Source organism: Pleurodeles waltl, chromosome 2_1 (assembly GCF_031143425.1).
Source record: "Pleurodeles waltl isolate 20211129_DDA chromosome 2_1, aPleWal1.hap1.20221129, whole genome shotgun sequence".
NCBI classification, from domain to species: Eukaryota; Metazoa; Chordata; class Amphibia; order Caudata; family Salamandridae; genus Pleurodeles; species Pleurodeles waltl.
Genome location: NC_090438.1, coordinates 179,540,368 through 179,559,266, shown reverse-complemented (window position 1 = coordinate 179,559,266; position 18,899 = coordinate 179,540,368). Strand labels below are relative to the sequence as shown.

At 47.4% G+C, this 18,899-nt stretch overlaps 1 protein-coding gene across 3 annotated transcripts in view; it reads right to left on the bottom strand.

Moving 5' to 3' along the window:
- The window catches only part of CUL4B (cullin 4B), a 581,072-nt gene that overhangs the window by 427,362 nt on the left and 134,811 nt on the right, over nt 1-18,899 (bottom strand). For all 3 annotated transcript variants that reach the window (XM_069212058.1, XM_069212066.1, XM_069212075.1), the window contains 2 exons: nt 8,781-8,848; nt 8,409-8,527 (listed from right to left, as the gene is read on the bottom strand). In XM_069212058.1, coding sequence (XP_069068159.1) covers nt 8,409-8,527; nt 8,781-8,848 — 187 coding nt within the window. The remainder of the gene's footprint in view (nt 1-8,408; nt 8,528-8,780; nt 8,849-18,899) is intronic.

Genomic DNA, 18,899 nt, shown 5'->3' with positions numbered 1-18,899 from the left:
AACATCCTAGGGATTCTAGAGGTACCCAGACTTTGTGGGTTCCCCAGAAGGAGGCCAAGAAATTAGCCAAAATAAAGTGAAAATTCGTTTTTTTCCTCAAAAAAAAAAAAAAAAAAAAAGGGAAAAAGGGGCTGCAGAAGGCGGTTTGTGTTTTTTCCCCTGAAAATGGCATCAACAAAGGGTTTGCGGTGCTACAATCACCAGCTTTCCAGCTTTCAGGAACAGGCAGACTTGAATCAGAAAACCCATTTTTTCAACACAATTTTGCCATTTTACTGGGACATACCCCATTTTAAAGATTTTTTGTGCTTTCAGCCTCCTTCCAGTCAGTGACAGAAATGGGCATGAAACCAATGCTGGATCCCAGAAACCGCAACATTTCTGAAAAGTAGACACACTTCTGAATTCAGCAAGGGGTCATTTGTGTAGATCCTACAAGGCTTTCCTACAGAAAATAACTAAAAAAAAAAATATTGAAATTGAGGTGAAAAAAATCTGCAATTTTTCTTTACGTTTTACTCTAACTTTTTCCTGCAATGTCAGATTTTTGAAAGCAATATACCGTTACGTCTGCTGGACTCTTCTGGTTGCGGGGATAGATAGGGCTTGTAGGTTCATCAAGAACTCTAGGTACCCAGAGCCCATAAATGACCTGCACCCTGCAGTGGGTTTTCATTCTATACCGGGTATACAGCAATTAATTTGCTGAAATATAAAGAGTCAAAAATAGCTATCAAGAAAACCTTTGTATTTCCAAAATGGGCACAAGATAAGGTGTTGAGGAGCAGTGGTGATTTGCACACCTCTGAATTCCGGGGTGCCCATACTAGCATGTGAATTACAGGGCATTTCTCAAATAGACGTCTTTTTTACACACACTCTTACATTTGGAAGGAAAAAATGTAGAGAACGACAAGGGGCAATAACACTTGTTTTGCTATTCTATGTTCCCCCAAGTCTCCCGATAAAAATGATACCTCACTTGTGTGGGTAGGCCTAGCGCCCGCGACAGGAAATGCCCCAAAACACAACGTGGACACATTCCATTTTTTGACAGAAAACAGAGGTGTGTTTTGCCAAGTGCCTACCTGTAGATTTTGGCCCCTAGCTCAGCCGGCACCTAGGGAAACCTACCAAACCTGTGCAGTTTTGAAAACTAGAGACCTAGGGGAATCCAAGATGGGGTGACTTGTGGGGCTCTGAGCAGGTTGTGTTACCCAGAATCCTTTGCAAACCTCAAAATGTGGCTAAAAAAACAGATTTTCCTCACATTTTGGTGACAGAAAGTTCTGGTATCTGAGAGGAGCCACAAATTTCCTTCCACCCAGCGTTCCCAAGTCTCCCGATAAATATGGTACCTCACTTGTGTGGGTAGGCCTAGCGCCCACAAAAGGAAATGGCCCAAAACACAACATGGACATATCACATTTTTATACAGAAAACAGGGCCTACCTGTGGATTTTGGCCTCTAGCTCAGCCGGCACCTGGGGAAACGTAGCAAACCAGCACATTTCTGAAAACTAGACACCTAGGGGAATCCAAGATGGGGTGACTTGTGGGGCTCTGACCAGGTTCTGTTACCTAGAATCCTTTGCAAACCTCAATTTCGGCAAAAAAAAAAAAAAAAAACTTTTTCCTCTCATTTCGGTGACAGAAAGTTCTGGAATCTGAGAGGAGCCACAAATGTCCTTCCACCGAGCGTTCCCCCCCAAGTCTCCTGATAAAAATGGTACCTCACTTGTGTGGGTGGGCCTAGCGCCCACAAAAGGAAAGGGCCCAAAACACAACGTGGACACATCACATTTTTTCACAGAAAACAGAGGTTTTCTACCTGTGGATTTTGGCCTCTAGCTCAGCCAGCCCCAGGGGGTGCAGAAATGGCCTAAATGTGCCTTCCATTAGGGTAACCAATGGCAAGCGCATCTTTGTGGCGCTGTGCTCAGCGCTCATATGCAGGGCGTTCAGCTGCCCGTCACAGTGTACCCTGAAATTAAACAAATTCCTGTCCTGAGCATCTCGACCTGGCTTTTTATTCTCGGTTGCCCTCTAGAAATGTGAGAGCTGACTTTGCCACATCCCTCACAGAACATCAGGCCACTGAGTAAGAAGTTGTACTTGCATGAAGTAATGCGAAACACAGTATACAAACTGCACTAGTGACAAAGAGCTTTTGTATTATATTTGTGAAAACAAGCAATGGAGAATAATTATTAATATGTTGTCCACGCAAGCAAGTCAAAATCACCATGAACCAAAAGAAAATGTTCACACTGTAATTTCATTGCTGAATAAACATTTCATGTTACCATACCAGGGAGCAGAAATCACAGGTTAAGTGACAAACCGTGATATTTATGAAAATGATAAATATTCTGATGTAGTTTACATATGGCTACACCATATAAAGCTCTCCCAACACGGTCACTTATAAATCTTTAATTTGAAATAATGAAAATGTCACTTACCCAGTGTACATCTGTTCGTGGCATCAGTCGCAGTAGATTCGCATGTTCTGCAATAGCTCGCCATCTGGTGTTGGGCCGGAGTGTTACAAGTTGTTTTTCTTCGAAGAAGTCTTTCGAGTCACGGGACCGAGTGACTCCTCCTTTTGTCTCCATTGCGCATGGGCGTCGACTCCATCTTCGATTGTTTTTCCCCGCAGAGGGTGAGGTAGGAGTTGAATTGTAGTAATAGTGCCCATGCAATGGAGTGACTAAGTATGCACCTATTTAAGGTTGAGATGATACATATATAAATAATTGAAGGTAACTTCCAAACTGCTACAGGCTCCCGGGGAGGCGGGTGGGCACATGCGAATCTACTGCGACTGATGCCACGAACAGATGTACACTGGGTAAGTGACATTTTCAGTTCGATGGCATCTGTCGCTGTAGATACGCATGTTCTGCAATAGACTAGTAAGCAGTTATTTCCCCAAAAGCGGTGGATCAGCCTGTAGGAGTGGAAGTAGTCTGAAATAATGTCCTTAATACAGCTTGACCTACTGTGGCTTGTTGTGCGGATAACACGTCTACACAGTAGTGCTTGGTGAATGTGTGAGGCGTAGACCATGTGGCTGCCTTACATATTTCTTGCATTGGGATGTTTCCTAGAAAGGCCATGGTAGCACCTTTCTTTCTGGTTGAGTGTGCCCTTGGTGTAATGGGCAGCTGTCGTTTAGCTTTAAGGTAGCAGATTTGGATGCATTTAACTATCCATCTGGCTATACCTTGTTTTGAAATTGGGTTTCCTGCGTGAGGTTTTTGAAATGCAATAAAGAGTTGTTTAGTCTTTCTGATGTTTTTTGTTCTGTCAATGTAATACATTAATGCTCTTTTGACATCTAATGTATGTAGTGCCCTTTCAGCTACGGTATCTGGCTGTGGAAAGAACACTGGAAGTTCCACTGTTTGATTTAGATGGAACGGTGAAATAACCTTTGGCAAAAATTTAGGATTGGTCCTTAGGACGACTTTATTTTTGTGTAGTTGTATAAAAGGTTCCTGTATAGTAAACGCCTGAATCTCGCTTACTCTTCTCAGGGAAGTAATGGCGATGAGAAATGCCACCTTCCAGGTTAGGAACTGTATGTCGCAGGAGTGCATGGGTTCAAAAGGTGGACCCATAAGTCTAGTTAGGACAACATTTAGGTTCCATGAAGGAACAGGTGGTGTTCTTGGTGGTATAATTCTCCTAAGGCCCTCCATGAATGCTTTAATGACTGGTATTTTATATAGGGAAGTTGAATAGGTAGTTTGCAGGTATGCAGATATTGCTGCAAGGTGTATTTTAATGGAAGAGAAAGCCAGGTTAGATTTTTGTAAGTGAAGCAAGTAACCCACTACATGTTCTGGAGTTGTGTGTAATGGTTGTATTTGATTAATATGGCAGTAGCAAACAAACCTCTTCCATTTACTTGCATAGCAGTGCCTGGTGGATGGCCTTCTTGCTTGTTTTATGACTTCCATACATTCTTGGGTAAGTTGTAAGTGCCCGAATTCTAGGATTTCAGGAGCCAGATTGCTAGATTCAGCGATGCTGGATCTGGGTGTCTGATCTTTTGGTTGTGCTGTGTCAACAGATCTGGCCTGTTGGGCAATTTGATGCAGGGTACCACTGATAGGTCTAGCAGCGTTGTGTACCAGGGTTGCCTTGCCCAAGTTGGTGCTATCAATATGAGTTTGAGTTTGCTTTGACTGAGTTTGTTTACCAGGTAAGGAAGGAGAGGGAGAGGAGGAAAAGCGTAAGCAAATATCCCTGACCAGTTCATCCATAGGGCATTGCCTTGGGATTGTTTGTGTGGGTACCTGGATGCGAAGTTTTGGCATTTTGCGTTCTCCCTTGTCGCAAACAAGTCTATCTGAGGTGTTCCCCAGAGTTTGAAATAAGTGTTCAGAATTTGGGGGTGAATTTCCCATTCGTGGACCTGTTGGTGATCTCGAGAGAGATTGTCTGCGAGTTGATTTTGTATCCCTGGTATAAACTGTGCAATTAGGCGAATTTGGTTGTGAATTGCCCAATGCCAAATTTTTTGTGCTAGCAGGCTTAACTGCGTGGAGTGCGTCCCTCCCTGCTTGTTTAGATAATACATTGTTGTCATGTTGTCTGTTTTGACGAGAATGTATTTGTGAACTATTATTGGTTGGAAAGCTTTTAGTGCTTGAAAAACTGCTAGCAGTTCTAGGTGATTGATATGCAGTTTTGTTTGATGTACGTTCCATTGTCCTTGTATGCTGTGTTGATTGAGGTGTGCTCCCCACCCTGTCATGGAAGCATCTGTTGTTATTACGTATTGTGGCACTGGGTCTTGGAAAGGCCGCCCCTTGTTTAAATTTATGTTGTTCCACCATAGAAGCGAGAGGTAAGTTTGGCGGTCTATTAACACCAGATCTAGAAGGTGACCCTGTGCTTGAGACCACTGTGATGCTAGGCATTGTTGTAAGGGCCTCATGTGCAGTCTTGCGTTTGGGACAATGGCTATGCATGATGACATCATGCCTAGGAGTTGTAATACCATCTTTGCCTGTATCTTTTGTGTTGGATACATGCGTTGTATGATGGTGTTGAAATTTTGAATTCTTTGTGGACTTGGAGTGGCTACTCCCTTTGATGTGTCTATTATGGCTCCCAGGTATTGTTGTACCTTGCGTGGCAGAATTTTGGATTTTGTGAAATTGACGGTGAACCCGAGTTTGAAGAGGGTTTGTATGATCTGATTTGTGTGATTTGAGCACTGTATGAACGAATGGGCCTTGATTAGCCAGTCGTCCAAATATGGGAACACATGTATTTGCTGCCTTCTTATGTGTGCAGCGACTACCGCTAGACATTTGGTAAAGACTCTTGGTGCGGTTGTTAATCCGAAAGGCAGTACCTTGAATTGGTAATGTATTCCTTTGAATACGAACCTTAGGTATTTCCTGTGAGATGGGTGTATTGGTATATGGAAATAAGCATCCTTGAGGTCTAAAGTTGCCATGTAGTCGTGTAGTTTTAGCAATGGCAATACTTCTTGTAGTGTGACCATGTGGAAGTGGTCTGATTTGATGAAAGTGTTCACTACTCTGAGGTCTAGGATTGGTCTCAGCGTTTTGTCCTTCTTTGGTATCAGAAAGTACAGTGAGTAAACTCCTGTGTTTATTTGTGTGTTTGGCACTAATTCGATTGCATTCTTTTGCAATAGTGCCTGCACTTCTATCTCCAGGAGATTGGAATGGTGTGTTGTTAAATTTTGTGCTTTTGGTGGTATGGTTGGAGGGAATTGTAGAAATTCTATGCAATAACCATGTTGGATAATTGCTAGAACCCAAGTGTCTGTAGTGATTTCCTCCCATGCTTTGTAATAATGACCTATTCTTCCCCCCACTGGTGTTGTGTGGAGGGGGTGAGTGACATGTGAGTCATTGTTTAGTAGTAGGGGTTTTGGGGCTTTGAAATCTCCCTCTATTTCTAGGGAATTGCCCTCCTCTATATTGTCCCCGAAAACCTCCTCTATACTGTCCCTGGTAAGTGGACGGTGTTGCTTGTGAGGTGCTGGCTTGTGTGCTTTGACCCCGAAACCCCCCTCGAAAGGGCGTTTTACGGAATGTGCTGTAATTCCCTCTGCTCTGCGGGGAGTAGAGTGCGCCCATGGCTTTGGCAGTGTCCGTATCTTTTTTGAGTTTCTCAATCGCTGTGTCCACTTCTGGACCGAACAGTTCTTTTTCATTAAAAGGCATATTGAGAACTGCTTGTTGAATCTCTGGTTTAAATCCAGACGTTCGGAGCCATGCATGCCGTCTGATAGTTACAGATGTATTAATTGTCCGTGCAGCTGTATCTGCAGCGTCCATGGAGGAACGTATCTGGTTGTTGGAGATGGTCTGTCCCTCCTCAACCACTTGTTTCGCCCTATTTTGGAAGTCCTTGGGCAGATGTTCAATGAGATGTTGCATCTCGTCCCAGTGGGCTCTGTCATAGCGCGCAAGTAGTGCCTGGGAGTTCGCGATGCGCCACTGGTTTGCAGCTTGTGCTGCGACTCTTTTACCAGCTGCATCGAACTTGCGGCTTTCTTTATCTGGGGGTGGTGCATCTCCAGATGTGTGAGAGTTGGCCCTTTTCCTAGCTGCTCCTACAACAACAGAGTCTGGTGGCAGCTGTGTAGTGATGAAAACCGGGTCCGTAGGAGGCGGCTTATACTTCTTTTCCACCCGTGGTGTGATTGCCCTACTTTTGACCGGCTCCTTAAATATGTCTTTTGCGTGCCGGAGCATACCAGGGAGCATAGGCAGGCTTTGGTAGGAGCTGTGGGTGGAGGAGAGTGTGTTGAACAAGAAATCATCCTCGACCTGTTCTGAGTGGAGGCTTACGTTATGAAATTGTGCTGCTCTAGCCACCACCTGAGAGTACGCGGTGCTGTCTTCTGGTGGAGATGGCTTTGTAGGGTAGGCCTCCGGGCTGTTATCTGACACTGGGGCGTCGTATAGGTCCCATGCGTCCTGATCTTGGTCACCCTGGCTCATGGTGGTGTGAGCTGGGGAGTGAGATGGAGTTTGTTCTGGTGAAACGTTAATCACGGGCGGAGGAGAGGGTGGTGGTGTAATTCTTTTAACCACTTTTGGTTGTGGTGCTTGTTCCGTCTGGAACTCCAACCTTCTCTTTCTCCTAATGGGGGGAAGGGTGCTTATTTTTCCTGTCCCCTGCTGAATGAAGATACGCTTTTGCGTATGGTCCACATCAGTTGCTTGTAGCTCTTCCTCAAACCTATGCTTTTGCATTTGGGAGGTTAGCGAGTGCTCTTCTGTATAAGAGCCTGAAGCTGGGTCGCTTGCAGTTTGTTTCGGCGTCGAAACTTTGTCTGCGTGTTTTTTCGGCTCCGAGGTGACTTTTTTCCTTTTCGGGGCCGAAACCTCTCGGCGTCGATCTGTTTCGGTGCCGCTGTCTCGGCGTCGAGCCGTGTCCACACCGGTATCTCGGTGTCGAGGCTTGTTTCCAGCACTTTCTCGGTCCCGAGAAGGCTGCGTGCCGGTGTCTCGACCGGAGTCGGACGATCTCGGCACTGTTTTGGCCTTTTTCGGTGCCGACGGTCGGTCACCGAATTTATGGGTCGAGCCATGGCCTGGTGGCAGTGGCGTCCCCTGGGCCTTGTAAATGTTTCTCTGTGTGTTTTTCGACGTCTTACTCACGGTTTGTGTATCGTCGAATCCTTCGGAGTCTGAGTCTTGGATCGAGAAGGTACCTTCCTCCTCCTGTTCCTCGAACTCCCGTCGGGCTGTCGGTGCGGACGCCATTTGAAGTCTTCTGGCTCGACGGTCTCGGAGTGTTTTTCGGGACCGGAACGCACGACAGGCCTCGCAGGTGTCTTCGCTGTGCTCAGGTGACAGGCACAGGTTGCAGACCAAGTGTTGGTCTGTGTAGGGGTATTTATTGTGGCATTTGGGGCAGAAACGGAACGGGGTCCGTTCCATCGGCGTTCCTCAGCACGCGGTCGGGCCGACCAGGCCCCGACGGAGGATCGAAAAACTACCCCGAAGGGCACCGGAGCTCTTCGATCTTCGATGCGGTGTTGAATCTAAGTACGCCGATCCCGAACGCAACAATACCGACGAAAATCTTCCGAAATTAACTATTTTGTCCGTTCCGAAACTCGGAGCGACAGGAACACGTCCGAACCCGATGGCGGAAAAAAAACAATCGAAGATGGAGTCGACGCCCATGCGCAATGGAGACAAAAGGAGGAGTCACTCGGTCCCGTGACTCGAAAGACTTCTTCGAAGAAAAACAACTTGTAACACTCCGGCCCAACACCAGATGGCGAGCTATTGCAGAACATGCGTATCTACAGCGACAGATGCCATCGAACATCATGTTCTACATAACATTCTCTGCACTACTGACAACGTGAAAAATATAAAGGTCAACATTTTTACCTTGATGTATTCAATCCAATGCTGCAGCAGGACCTGTACACCACCTCTGACCCTGCTGAATAACTGATACAGCAAAGACAAGTCTTGTATTCTATTTTCATCTAAAAGATGATTTAAACCTGCATGAAACGGAAGAGAATATTGAAAAGTGACCAAATTTTGATTTGAATACAACCAATTAATACGTTTGACTACCAACTATCAGTTGCAGTAAAATAAAGAAGTACCAACTTAAACTGTTCTCCCGCTTCATCCTCTACAAACATTAGGTGGTATGATGAAGCACAGCATACACTGAAGCATACTGCACTACATGAAGCATTAATAAAACAAAAAGAGAAGAGTGTTTCTATCAAAATGAAACTAGATTACCTTTCTGCAGAATTGATGTTAAATGTTCACCAAGGAGCTGTTTTTCTACAGTTGCAATTAGCGGCTTTCTGTAACAAAAAATAAACGTGTTTACTGTGATTATTTAATTTTTAAATGTATCTTTTGCAAGACACATCAGGATACATAGTGCCACAAAGCCACTTTAGAAGCAGCATTAAGTTAAGATAGTGTGCTCCCCAGCCTACTGTAAATAAATACCTTCACCTCCCCTAGTAAATGCAGAGAGCCGATTAAGACAAACTCAAACGGTTGAAGGTACATGAGCGGTCAAGTCCATGGGGTTAGAGTGAGTAATGGATGGTTCTCACCTCTACACTTTTTCTTGCTGTCCAAGATACTAAAAATAGGACCATCTAAAACCAACAGATCTAGCTATATTATGTTAATACATGGTGTTAGACCTGGCAGCTTTTGGTGTGTCTCCCCTGTCTTTTTGTCTTCTGTCCTCCTGTTTTTATGGTGTACTAGGACTCTGTTTTTGCTGGGTACTGTCTCTGTGCACTTTATTACTGCCAATCAGTACTTAAAGTGCAAGTGCTTCCCATCTATATTGAACTGTTGATTGATTCATTCGTGATTGGCATATCTGGCTTACTGGTAAGTCCCTAGTAAAGTGCACTAGAGGTGCCCAGGGCCTGTAAATCAAATGCTATTAGTGGGCCTGCAGCACAGATTGTGCCACTTACATGAGTAGCCTGGTAACCATGGCTCAGATCTGCCACTGCTGTGTCTGTGTGTTCAGTTTTATACTGCCAGTTAGACTTGGCAAGTATACCTGCTTGCTAAGCCTAAACCTTCCCTTTTTATACATGTAAAGCACCCCTAAGGTAGGACCTAGGTAGCCCCATGGGCAGGGTGCAGTGTATGTTAACGGTGGGACATGGACTGATGTGGTTTACATGTCCTAACAGTGAAATACAACCAGATTTGGTTTTCCCTGTGCAAGGCCTATCTCTCTCATAGGTGAGCAAGGGCGCTGCCTTTGAATATAATTAAAGTACAGATTACCTTTGAGAGCAGATAGAAATATGGAGTTAGGGGTCTCTGAACTCAAAATTTTAAAATGCTTCTTTTAGGAAAGTTAGTTTTTGGATTCTTACTTTGAAAATGCCACTTTTAGAGAGTATGTGTAGGAAGTTGGCTCTGTATGCACTATTTCAAAGTAAGGAATAGAATGCAAAGAGTCCAAGGGTTCCCCTTAGAGGTAAGATAGTGGCAAAAAGAGATAATACTAATGCTCTATTTTGTGGTAGTGTGGTCGAGCAGTAGGCTTATCAAAGGAGTAGTGTTAAGCATTTGTTGTACACACAGGCAATAAATGAGGAACACACACTCAAAGACAATTCCAGGCCAATAGGGTTTTGTATAGAAAAATATATTTTCTTAGTTTATTTTAATAACCACAGGTTCAAATTTTACATGTAATACTTCAAATGAAAGGTATTGCAGGTAGGTACTTAAGGAACTTTGAATAATCAAAATAGCATATATACTTTTCACATAAATCACACATAGCTATTTTAAAACTAGACACTTAGTGCAATTTTCAACAGTTCCTGGGGGGAGTAAGAGTTTGTTAGTTTTTGCAGGTAAGTAAACCACCTACAGGGTTCAAGTTTGGGTCCAAGGTAGCCCACCGTTGGGGGTTCAGAGCAACGCCAAAGTTACCACACCAGCAGCTCAGGGCCGGTCAGGTGCAGAGGTCAAAATGGTGCCCAAAACGCATAGCCTTCAATGGAGAATGGGGTGCCCCGGTTTCAGTCTGCCAGCAGGTAAGTACCCGCGTCTTCGGAGGGCAGACCAGGGGGGTTTTGTAGGGCAACGGGGGGGGGGGGGGACACAAGTTAGCACAGAAAGTACACCCTCAGCAGCACGGGGGCGGCCGGGTGCAGTCTGCAAACACGCGTCGGGTTTGTAGTTGAAATCAATGGGAGACCAAGGGGTCTCTTCAGCGATGCAGGCAGGCAAGGGTGGGGCTCCTCGGGGTAGCCACCACCTGGGCAAGGGAGAGGGCCTCCTGGGGGTAACTCCTGCACTGGAGTTCAGATCCTTCAGGTCCTGGGGGCTGCGGGTGCAGAGTCTTTTCCAGGCGTCGGGATCTGAGGAAAAGGCAGTCGCGGTCAGGGGGAGCCTCGGGATTCCCTCTGCAGGCGTCGCTGTGGGGGCTCTGGGGGGCAACCCTGGCTACTCACGGTCTCGCAGTCGCCGGGGAGTCCTCCCTGAAGTGTTTGTTCTCCACAAATCGAGCCGGGGGCGTCGGGTGCAGAGTAGCAAGTCTCACGCTTCCGGCGGGAAACGCAAGTTGGTTTAAAGTTGCTCCTTTGTTACAAAGTTGCAGTCTTGGGTGAACAGAGCCGCTGTCCTCTGGAGTTCTTGGTCCTTCTAGAGCAGGGCAGTCCTCTGAGGATTCAGAGGTCGCTGGTCCCTGGGGAAAGCGTCGCTGGAGCAGTGTCTTTAGAAGTGGGGAGACAGGCCGGTAGAGCTGGGGCCAAAGCAGTTGGTGTCTCCGTCTTCTCTGCAGGGTTTTTCAGCTTAGCAGTCCTCTTCTTCTTAGGTTGCAGGAATCTGAGTTCCTAGGTTCTGGGGAGAAAATACAGAATTCAGGGGTGTGTTTAGGTCTGGGAGGGCAGTAGCCAATGGCTACTAGCCTGAGGGTGGGTACACCCTCTTTGTGCCTCCTCCCAAGGGGAGGGGGTCACATTCCTATCCCTATTGGGGGAATCCTCCATCTGCAAGATGGAGGATTTCTAAAAGTCAGTCACCTCAGCTCAGGTTGCCTTAGGGGCTGTCCTGACTGGCCAGTGACTCCTCCTTGTTTTTCTCATTATCTCCTCCGGCCTTGCCGCAAAAAGTGGGGCCGTGGCCAGAGGGGGCGGGCAACTCCACTAGCTGGAATGCCCTGGGGCGCTATAACAAAGGGGGTGAGCCTTTGAGGCTCACCGCCAGGTGTTACAGTTCCTGCAAGGGGGAGGTGATAAGCATCTCCACCCAGTACAGGCTTTGTTACTAGCCACAGAGTGACAAAGGCACTCTCCCCATGTGGCCAGCAACATGTCTCGAGTGTGGCAGGCTGCTAAAACCAGTCAGCCTACACTGGTAGTTGGTTAAGGTTTCAGGGGGCACCTCTAAGGTGCCCTCTGGGGTGTATGTTACAATAAAATGTACACTGGCATCAGTGTGCATTTATTGTGCTGAGAAGGTTGGTACCAAACTTCACAGTTTTCAGTGTAGCCATTATGGTGCTGTGGAGTTCGTGCAGGACAGACTCCCAGACCATATACTCTTATGGCTACCCTGCACTTACAATGTCTAAGGTTTTGTTTAGACACTGTAGGGGCACAGTGCTCATGCACTTGTGCCCTCACCTATGGTATAGTGCACCCTGCCTTAAGGCTGTAAGGCCTGCTAGAGGGGTGACTTATCTATAATGCATAGGCAGGGTGAGGTTGGCATGGCACCCTGAGGGGAGTACCATGTCGACTTACTTGTTTTTTCCTCACCAGCACACACAAGCTGGCAAGCAGTGTGTCTGTGCTGAGTGAGGGGTCCCCAGGGTGGCATAAGACATGCTGCAGCCCTTAGAGACCTTCCCTGGCATCAGGGCCCTTGGTACCAGGGGTACCAGTTACAAGGGACTTACCTGGATGCCAGGGTGTGCCAATTGTGAAAACAAAAGTACAAGTTAGGGAAAGAACACTGGTGCTGGGGCATGGTTAGCAGGCCTCCGCACACTTTCAAATCAAAACTTACCATCAGCAAAGGCAAAAAGTCAGGGGGTAACCATGCCAAGGAGGCATTACCTTACAGTATGCATTTTCTTGCTTAAATCATTCTGTGACTGTGCCTGTTTATGGATTCCCCATCTGCGTTAGTTTGACAGTTGGGCTGTTGTAAATTCCCTCTAGATAGTGACACAAATGGGTCTTGGGTGTAGCCTGCATATCCTGATGAGCCATCTGAGCTAGAGAGGAGGGAGGAGTAGTCACTCACACCTGAAAGGGTTGTGCCTGCCCTCACAATGCAGACTCCAACCCCCGGGGGTGTGTCTGGGACCTGGCCTGGACAAGGAAGGATCGTGCAACGCTTGAGACTTTTGCTTTGAAGTTTGCCAACTTCAAAGACAGAAAGGGATATAAGTATTGGATCCAAAACCCCAGACTTGGAGAGACTTTCTGGAATCAAGAGGAACCTCTGCTAAGGAGAAGAGCAGGAGGAGGGGTACTGCCCCTTTGCTGTGTTGCTTTGCTGGGTTGGCCTGAAGTTGCTGCTTCTGCCTTAAAAGAGAGCAAAGGGTGAACTTTGCTGTGTATCCTGCTTGAGAAAATTCTCCAAGGGCTTGGAGTAGAGTTTGCCTCCTGTTGGAAGTCTCAGGGATATCAAAAACTGCAGTTTCATCTACCAACAGCACTGGGAACTGTGTGTTTTGTGCTATTCAAAAAGAAAAACCACTGCCACGTGCAAACCTGCATCGTGACCTGCTGATGCCGCACTGGCCCCCTTTGCACAACAACCTTGGTCTTACCGACACCGGGCCGCAGCTTGCGCTGTGACCTGTGGGCCCGCGCTCTGGCATCGCCTTACTCACACTGCAGCCTGGGCATCCCAGACGACAACACTCTCGCCGCTGCCTGAAACGTGGCCTGTGGACACCACTTGCGAGGAACACGAAGCTCCTACACGTTCTGCATCGCAGCCCCGGCTTACCGACACCAGCACCATCAGCTTGAATGTCGCCAGATGTCCCCTGTCTGCACTGCGACCCATGGACCCGTGCGCATGGAGCCTGTCACCCGCCGCACCGCCAACTTGGGCCTACCGACAAAAGCACTTCAGCAATGATGCCGCTGCTGCCTCCACCGTGACCTGGTGACACCGCACGTCGCATCATCCCTCTAAGCACAGCAGCCCAACACCATCCACGCCAGCGCTCCTGACTTCATCAGCCGGAGTTCAATTCACAACGTGCGTGACCTCAAGGGCCCGGCGACTCTGGCACTGAGTCCGGAACAGACACGTGACACCAGCGACGTCGCTCTCTGGAGCTCACCACGAGGACCACAGCGTCCTGCAAATCTAAGGTACTGTTTGCGGGTCTTCCCAACACCGTAGTTGGCCCACCACGCCGCAGCCAGCCTGAACTGTTGGTTTCGTTGATCACAACTCCGTGACAGCCCGAGGTGGAGCTATCGACATCAAGGAACTGTATTTTTAAGTTAAATCGCGCAAAATTAATATCTTTATTACTGTATGTCAGATTTTGTATCGTTTTGGTCTTGTTTTACACAGATAAATACTGCCTATTTTTCCAAAACTGGTGTGGTGCCCTTTTGTATTTTCACTTATTACTGTGTGTTATGTGCAAATGCTTTATACATTGCTTCTGAGATAAGCCTGACTGCTCATGCCAAGCTACCAAGGGGGTGATGAGCAGGGGGTATCTGAGCGGGTATCTCCCTTACCCCGACTAGAGTGAGGGTCCCTACTTGGACAGGGTTCAAACCGACTGCCAACTAGAGACCCCAATTCAACACATGGTAACTCAGGAATATAGAAATAGTGGTTGTTTGAATTTGCCAATGCTTTTTATTTTCAGACTTTTGATGCCACTGGGCTATTTGCACAGAACCTTTCTTCAAAAATCCTTTTTTTTTTTTTTTAAACTCAACTACAGCTGTGACCGTGGCAACAGTTTGTATTTTCAACTCACGTTTTCTCCTACGATAAATTTTACTATTCTACGACTGACAAACCTATTACACAAGGTCATCCTGACAACTGCATTATGGAGTGGCAATTACTCATGAGTAGCCTTTCACAATTTCATTTTTGTTAAAAAAAAAAAAAAAAAAAAAAAAAAGTAGAATACTAAAAAATGCAAATCATTAAAAAAAGTTCAGAGCTTCCTAGAATAAGTAAAACTGTTCCACATAGGGGAAAAAGGTTACATTAAGAAATTATTAAAATAAGTTAAAAATAAATACTAGAAAGCCTACATAAAAACTATACAAGATAAAAAAAATATTTTGGCTCCCAGGTTCTGTGCAGTGATCGCTGACCAGCCATAACTGGTTGCGCGTCGGCCCTAGCTGTTTACCTTTATAATACAGTTCTGACAACCCCCAGTGAACAGCAATATGCCCCTACAGTGTCTAAGTCCATTCTTAGCCATTGTAAGTGCAGTGTAGCCATAGTGAGTATATGGTCTGGGAGTTTGTCATTACGAACTGCACAGCACCATAATGGCTTCACTGAATACTGGGAAGTTTGGTATCAAACTTCTGAGCACAATAAACACACACTGATACCAATGTGGGATTTAGTGCAAAATGCACACAGGGGGCATCTTAAAGATGCCCCCAGTATGCTAGTCCAACTGCTAACGTGGGTTTAAGGAAATGCCTCCTTGGCATGGTTACCCCCTGACTTTTTGCCTTTGCTGATGCTATGTTTTGAATTGAAAGTGTGCTGAGGCCTGCTAACCAGGCCCCAGCACCAGTGTTCTTTCCCTAACCTGTACTTTTGTTTTCACAATTGGCACACCCTGGCATCCAGGTAAGTCCCTTGTAACTGGTACCCCTGGTACCAAGGGCCCTGATGCCAGGGAAGGTCTCGAAGGGCTGCAGCATATCTTATGCTACCCTGTGGACCCCTCACTCAGCACAGACACACTGCTTGCCAGCTTGTGTGTGCTGGTGAGGACAAAACGAGTAAGTCGACATGGCACTCCCCTCAGGGTGCCATGCCAACCTCACACTGCCTATGCAGTATAGATAAGTCACCCCTCTAGCAGGCCTTACAGTCCTAAGGCAGGGTGCACTATACCATAGGTGAGGGCACCAGTGCAGGAGCACTGTGCCACTACAGTGTCTAAGCAAAACCTTAGACATTGTAAGTGCAGGGTAGCCATAAGAGTATATGGTCTGGGAGTCTGTCAAACACGGACTCCACAGCACCATAATGGCTACACTGAAAACTGGGAAGTTTGGTATCAAACTTCTCAGCACAATAAATGCACACTGATGCCAGTGTACATTTTATTGTAACATACACCCCAGAGGGCACCTTAGAGGTGCCCCCTGAAACCTTAACCAACTACCCGTGTAGGCTGACTGGTTTTAGCAGCCTGCCACACTCGAGACATGTTGCTGGCCACATGGGGAGAGTGCCTTTGTCACTCTGTGGCTAGTAACAAAGCCTGCACTGGGTGGAGATGCTATCACCTCCTCCAGGCAGGAGCTGTAACACCTGGCGGTGAGCCTCAAAGGCTCACCCCCTGTGTTCCAGCACCACAGGGCACTCCAGCTAGTGGAGTTGCCCGCCCCCTCCGGCCACGGCCCCACTTTTGGCGGCAAGGCCGGAGGAAATAATGAGAATAACAAGGAGGAGTCACTGGCCAGTCAGGACAGCCCCTAAGGTGTCCTGAGCTGAAGTGACTAACTTTTAGAAATCCTCCATCCTGCAGATGGAGGATTCCCCCAATAGGGATAGGAATGTGGCCCCCTCCCCTTGGGAGGAGGCACAAAGAGGGTGTACCCACCCTCAGGGCTAGTAGCCATTGGCTACTAACCCCCCAGACCTAAACACGCCCTTAAATTTAGTATTTAAGGGCTCCCCTGAACCTAGGAACTTAGATTCCTGCAACCTAAAGAAGACGAGGACTGCTGAGCTGAAAAACCCTGCAGAGAAGACGGAGGCACCAACTGCCTTGGCCCCAGCTCTACCAGCCTGTCTCCCCCCCTTCAGAAGAAAACTGCTCCAGCGACTCTTTCCCCAGGACCAGCGACCTCTGAATCCTCAGAGGACTGCCCTGCTCTAAAAGGACCAAGAAACTCCTGAGAACAGCGGCCCTGTTCAACAAAGACTACAACTTTGTTTCCAGAGGAGCAACTTTTAAGATCCCTGCAATTCCCGCCAGAAGCGTGAGACTTGCAACACTGCACCCGGCGACCCTGACTCGACTGGTGAAGTAACAACGCTACAGGGAGGACCCCCAGGAGACTCCAACACTGTGAGTAACCAAAGTTGTCCCCCCTGAGCCCCCACAGCGACGCCTGCAGAGGAACTCCCGAGGCTCCCCCTGACCGCGACTGCCTGACTCTAAGATCCCGACGCCTGGAAAAGACCCTGCACCCGCAGCCCCCGGGACCTGAAGGATCAGAACTCCAGTGCAGGAGTGACCCCCAGGAGGCCCTCTCCCTTGCCCAGGTGGTGGCTACCCCGAGGAGCCCCCCCCCCCTTGCCTGCCTGCACCGCTGAAGAGACCCCTTGGTCTCCCATTGATTCCTATTACAAACCCGACACTTGTTTGCACACTGCACCCGGCTGCCCCCGCGCTGCTGAGGGTGTACTTTCTGTGTGGACTTGTGTCCCCCCCGGTGCCCTACAAAACCCCCCTGGTCTGCCCTCCGAGGACGCGGGTACTTACCTGCTGGCAGACTGGAACCGGGGCACCCCCTTTTCCATTGAAGCCTATGTGTTTTGGGCACCACTTTGAACTCTGCACCTGACCGGCCCTGAGCTGCTGGTGTGGTAACTTTGGGGTTGCTCTGAACCCCCAACGGTGGGCTACCTTGGACCCAAACTTGAACCCCGTAGGTGGTTTACTTACCTACAAAAACTAACAAATACTTACCTCCCCCAGGAACTGTTGAAAATTGCACAGTGTCCACTTCTGAAATAGCTATATGTGTTTTATGGAAAAGTATATATGCTATTGTGATTATTCAAAGTTCCTAAAGTACATATCTGCAATACCTTTCAAATGAGATATTACATGTGCCCTTCCTCTGTACTTTCAATCTCTCAATTATTATTTTGCATGGTTTGCTAACATTGCGCTCCAAATGAACACTCCCTTCTCAGCCTCTCACTCACGTGAGCGGGGGCTCCCGCGTAGCCGTGTATGCATGGGTGAGGAGGCTTCTGCATGGGAATAGCAAATGTGGCAAACCATGGAAGACTGTATTGTACTACACCCTGGAACACATTGTAATCACCTGTATCTTTCTTTTGTGTTACTTGTTGGTTGATATTACAATAAAAACATATTAAAATAAAAAAATAAAAAATCACACTCGGAGCTCATACCTCCTTGGTCCAACTAGCATTGGTAGCAGTAGCTTCCCCTTCCCATCAGAAGGCATCCAGTCAAGACATATTGTCGAAGCTGTGGTTCTTAAAATAAACTAAGAAAATATATTTTTCTATAACAAAAACCTATTGGCCTGGAATTGTTTCTGAGTGTGTGTTCCTCATTTATTGCCTGTGTGTATGTACAACAAATGCTTAACACTACTCCTTTGATAAGCCTACTGCTCGACCACACTACCACAAAATAGAGCATTAGTATTATCTCTTTTTGCCACTATCTTACCTCTAAGGGGAACCCTTGGACTCTGTGCATACTATTCCTTACTTTGAAATAGTGCATACAGAGCCAACTTCCTACAGTGGGACTGACCGGTCTTTGCCATCCTGCCACTTTCAGACGAGTTTCTGACCACATGGGGTGAGCGCCTTTGTTTTGTGCATTCTGTGGTGAGAAACAAAACCTGTCCGGGGTGGAGGTGGGAGGTGCTTCACACCTCCCCCTGCAGGCATTGTAACACCTGGTGGTGAGCCTCAAAGGCTCAGGCCTCAGATTACAGTGCCCCAGGGCACTCCAGCTAGTGGAGATACCCACCCCCTGGACAAAGTCCCACTTTTGGTGGTAGGTCCTGCGGGAAAAATTAGGGAAAAGAGAGAGGAGTGACCACCCCAGCAAGGACCACCCCTAAGGTGTCCAGAGGTGAGGTTACCCCCTCCCTGCAGATTCCTCCATCTTGGTTTGGAGGACAGGGACCAATAGGGATAGAAATGTGCCCCCCCCCCGTCCCAACGGGAGTGGACACAAGGAGGGTATAGCCTCCCACGGGGAAAGTAGCCAATGGATACTGCCCCCTGACCCCTAACACACCCCTAAATCTAAGATTAAAGGGCCTCCCTGAACCCAGTTCACTAGATTCCTGGTGACCTACAAGAAGGACTGCTAAGCTGAAAACCCCAGCAAAGAAGAAGGAAGACGACAACTGCTTTGGCTCCAGCCCTACCGGCCTGTAT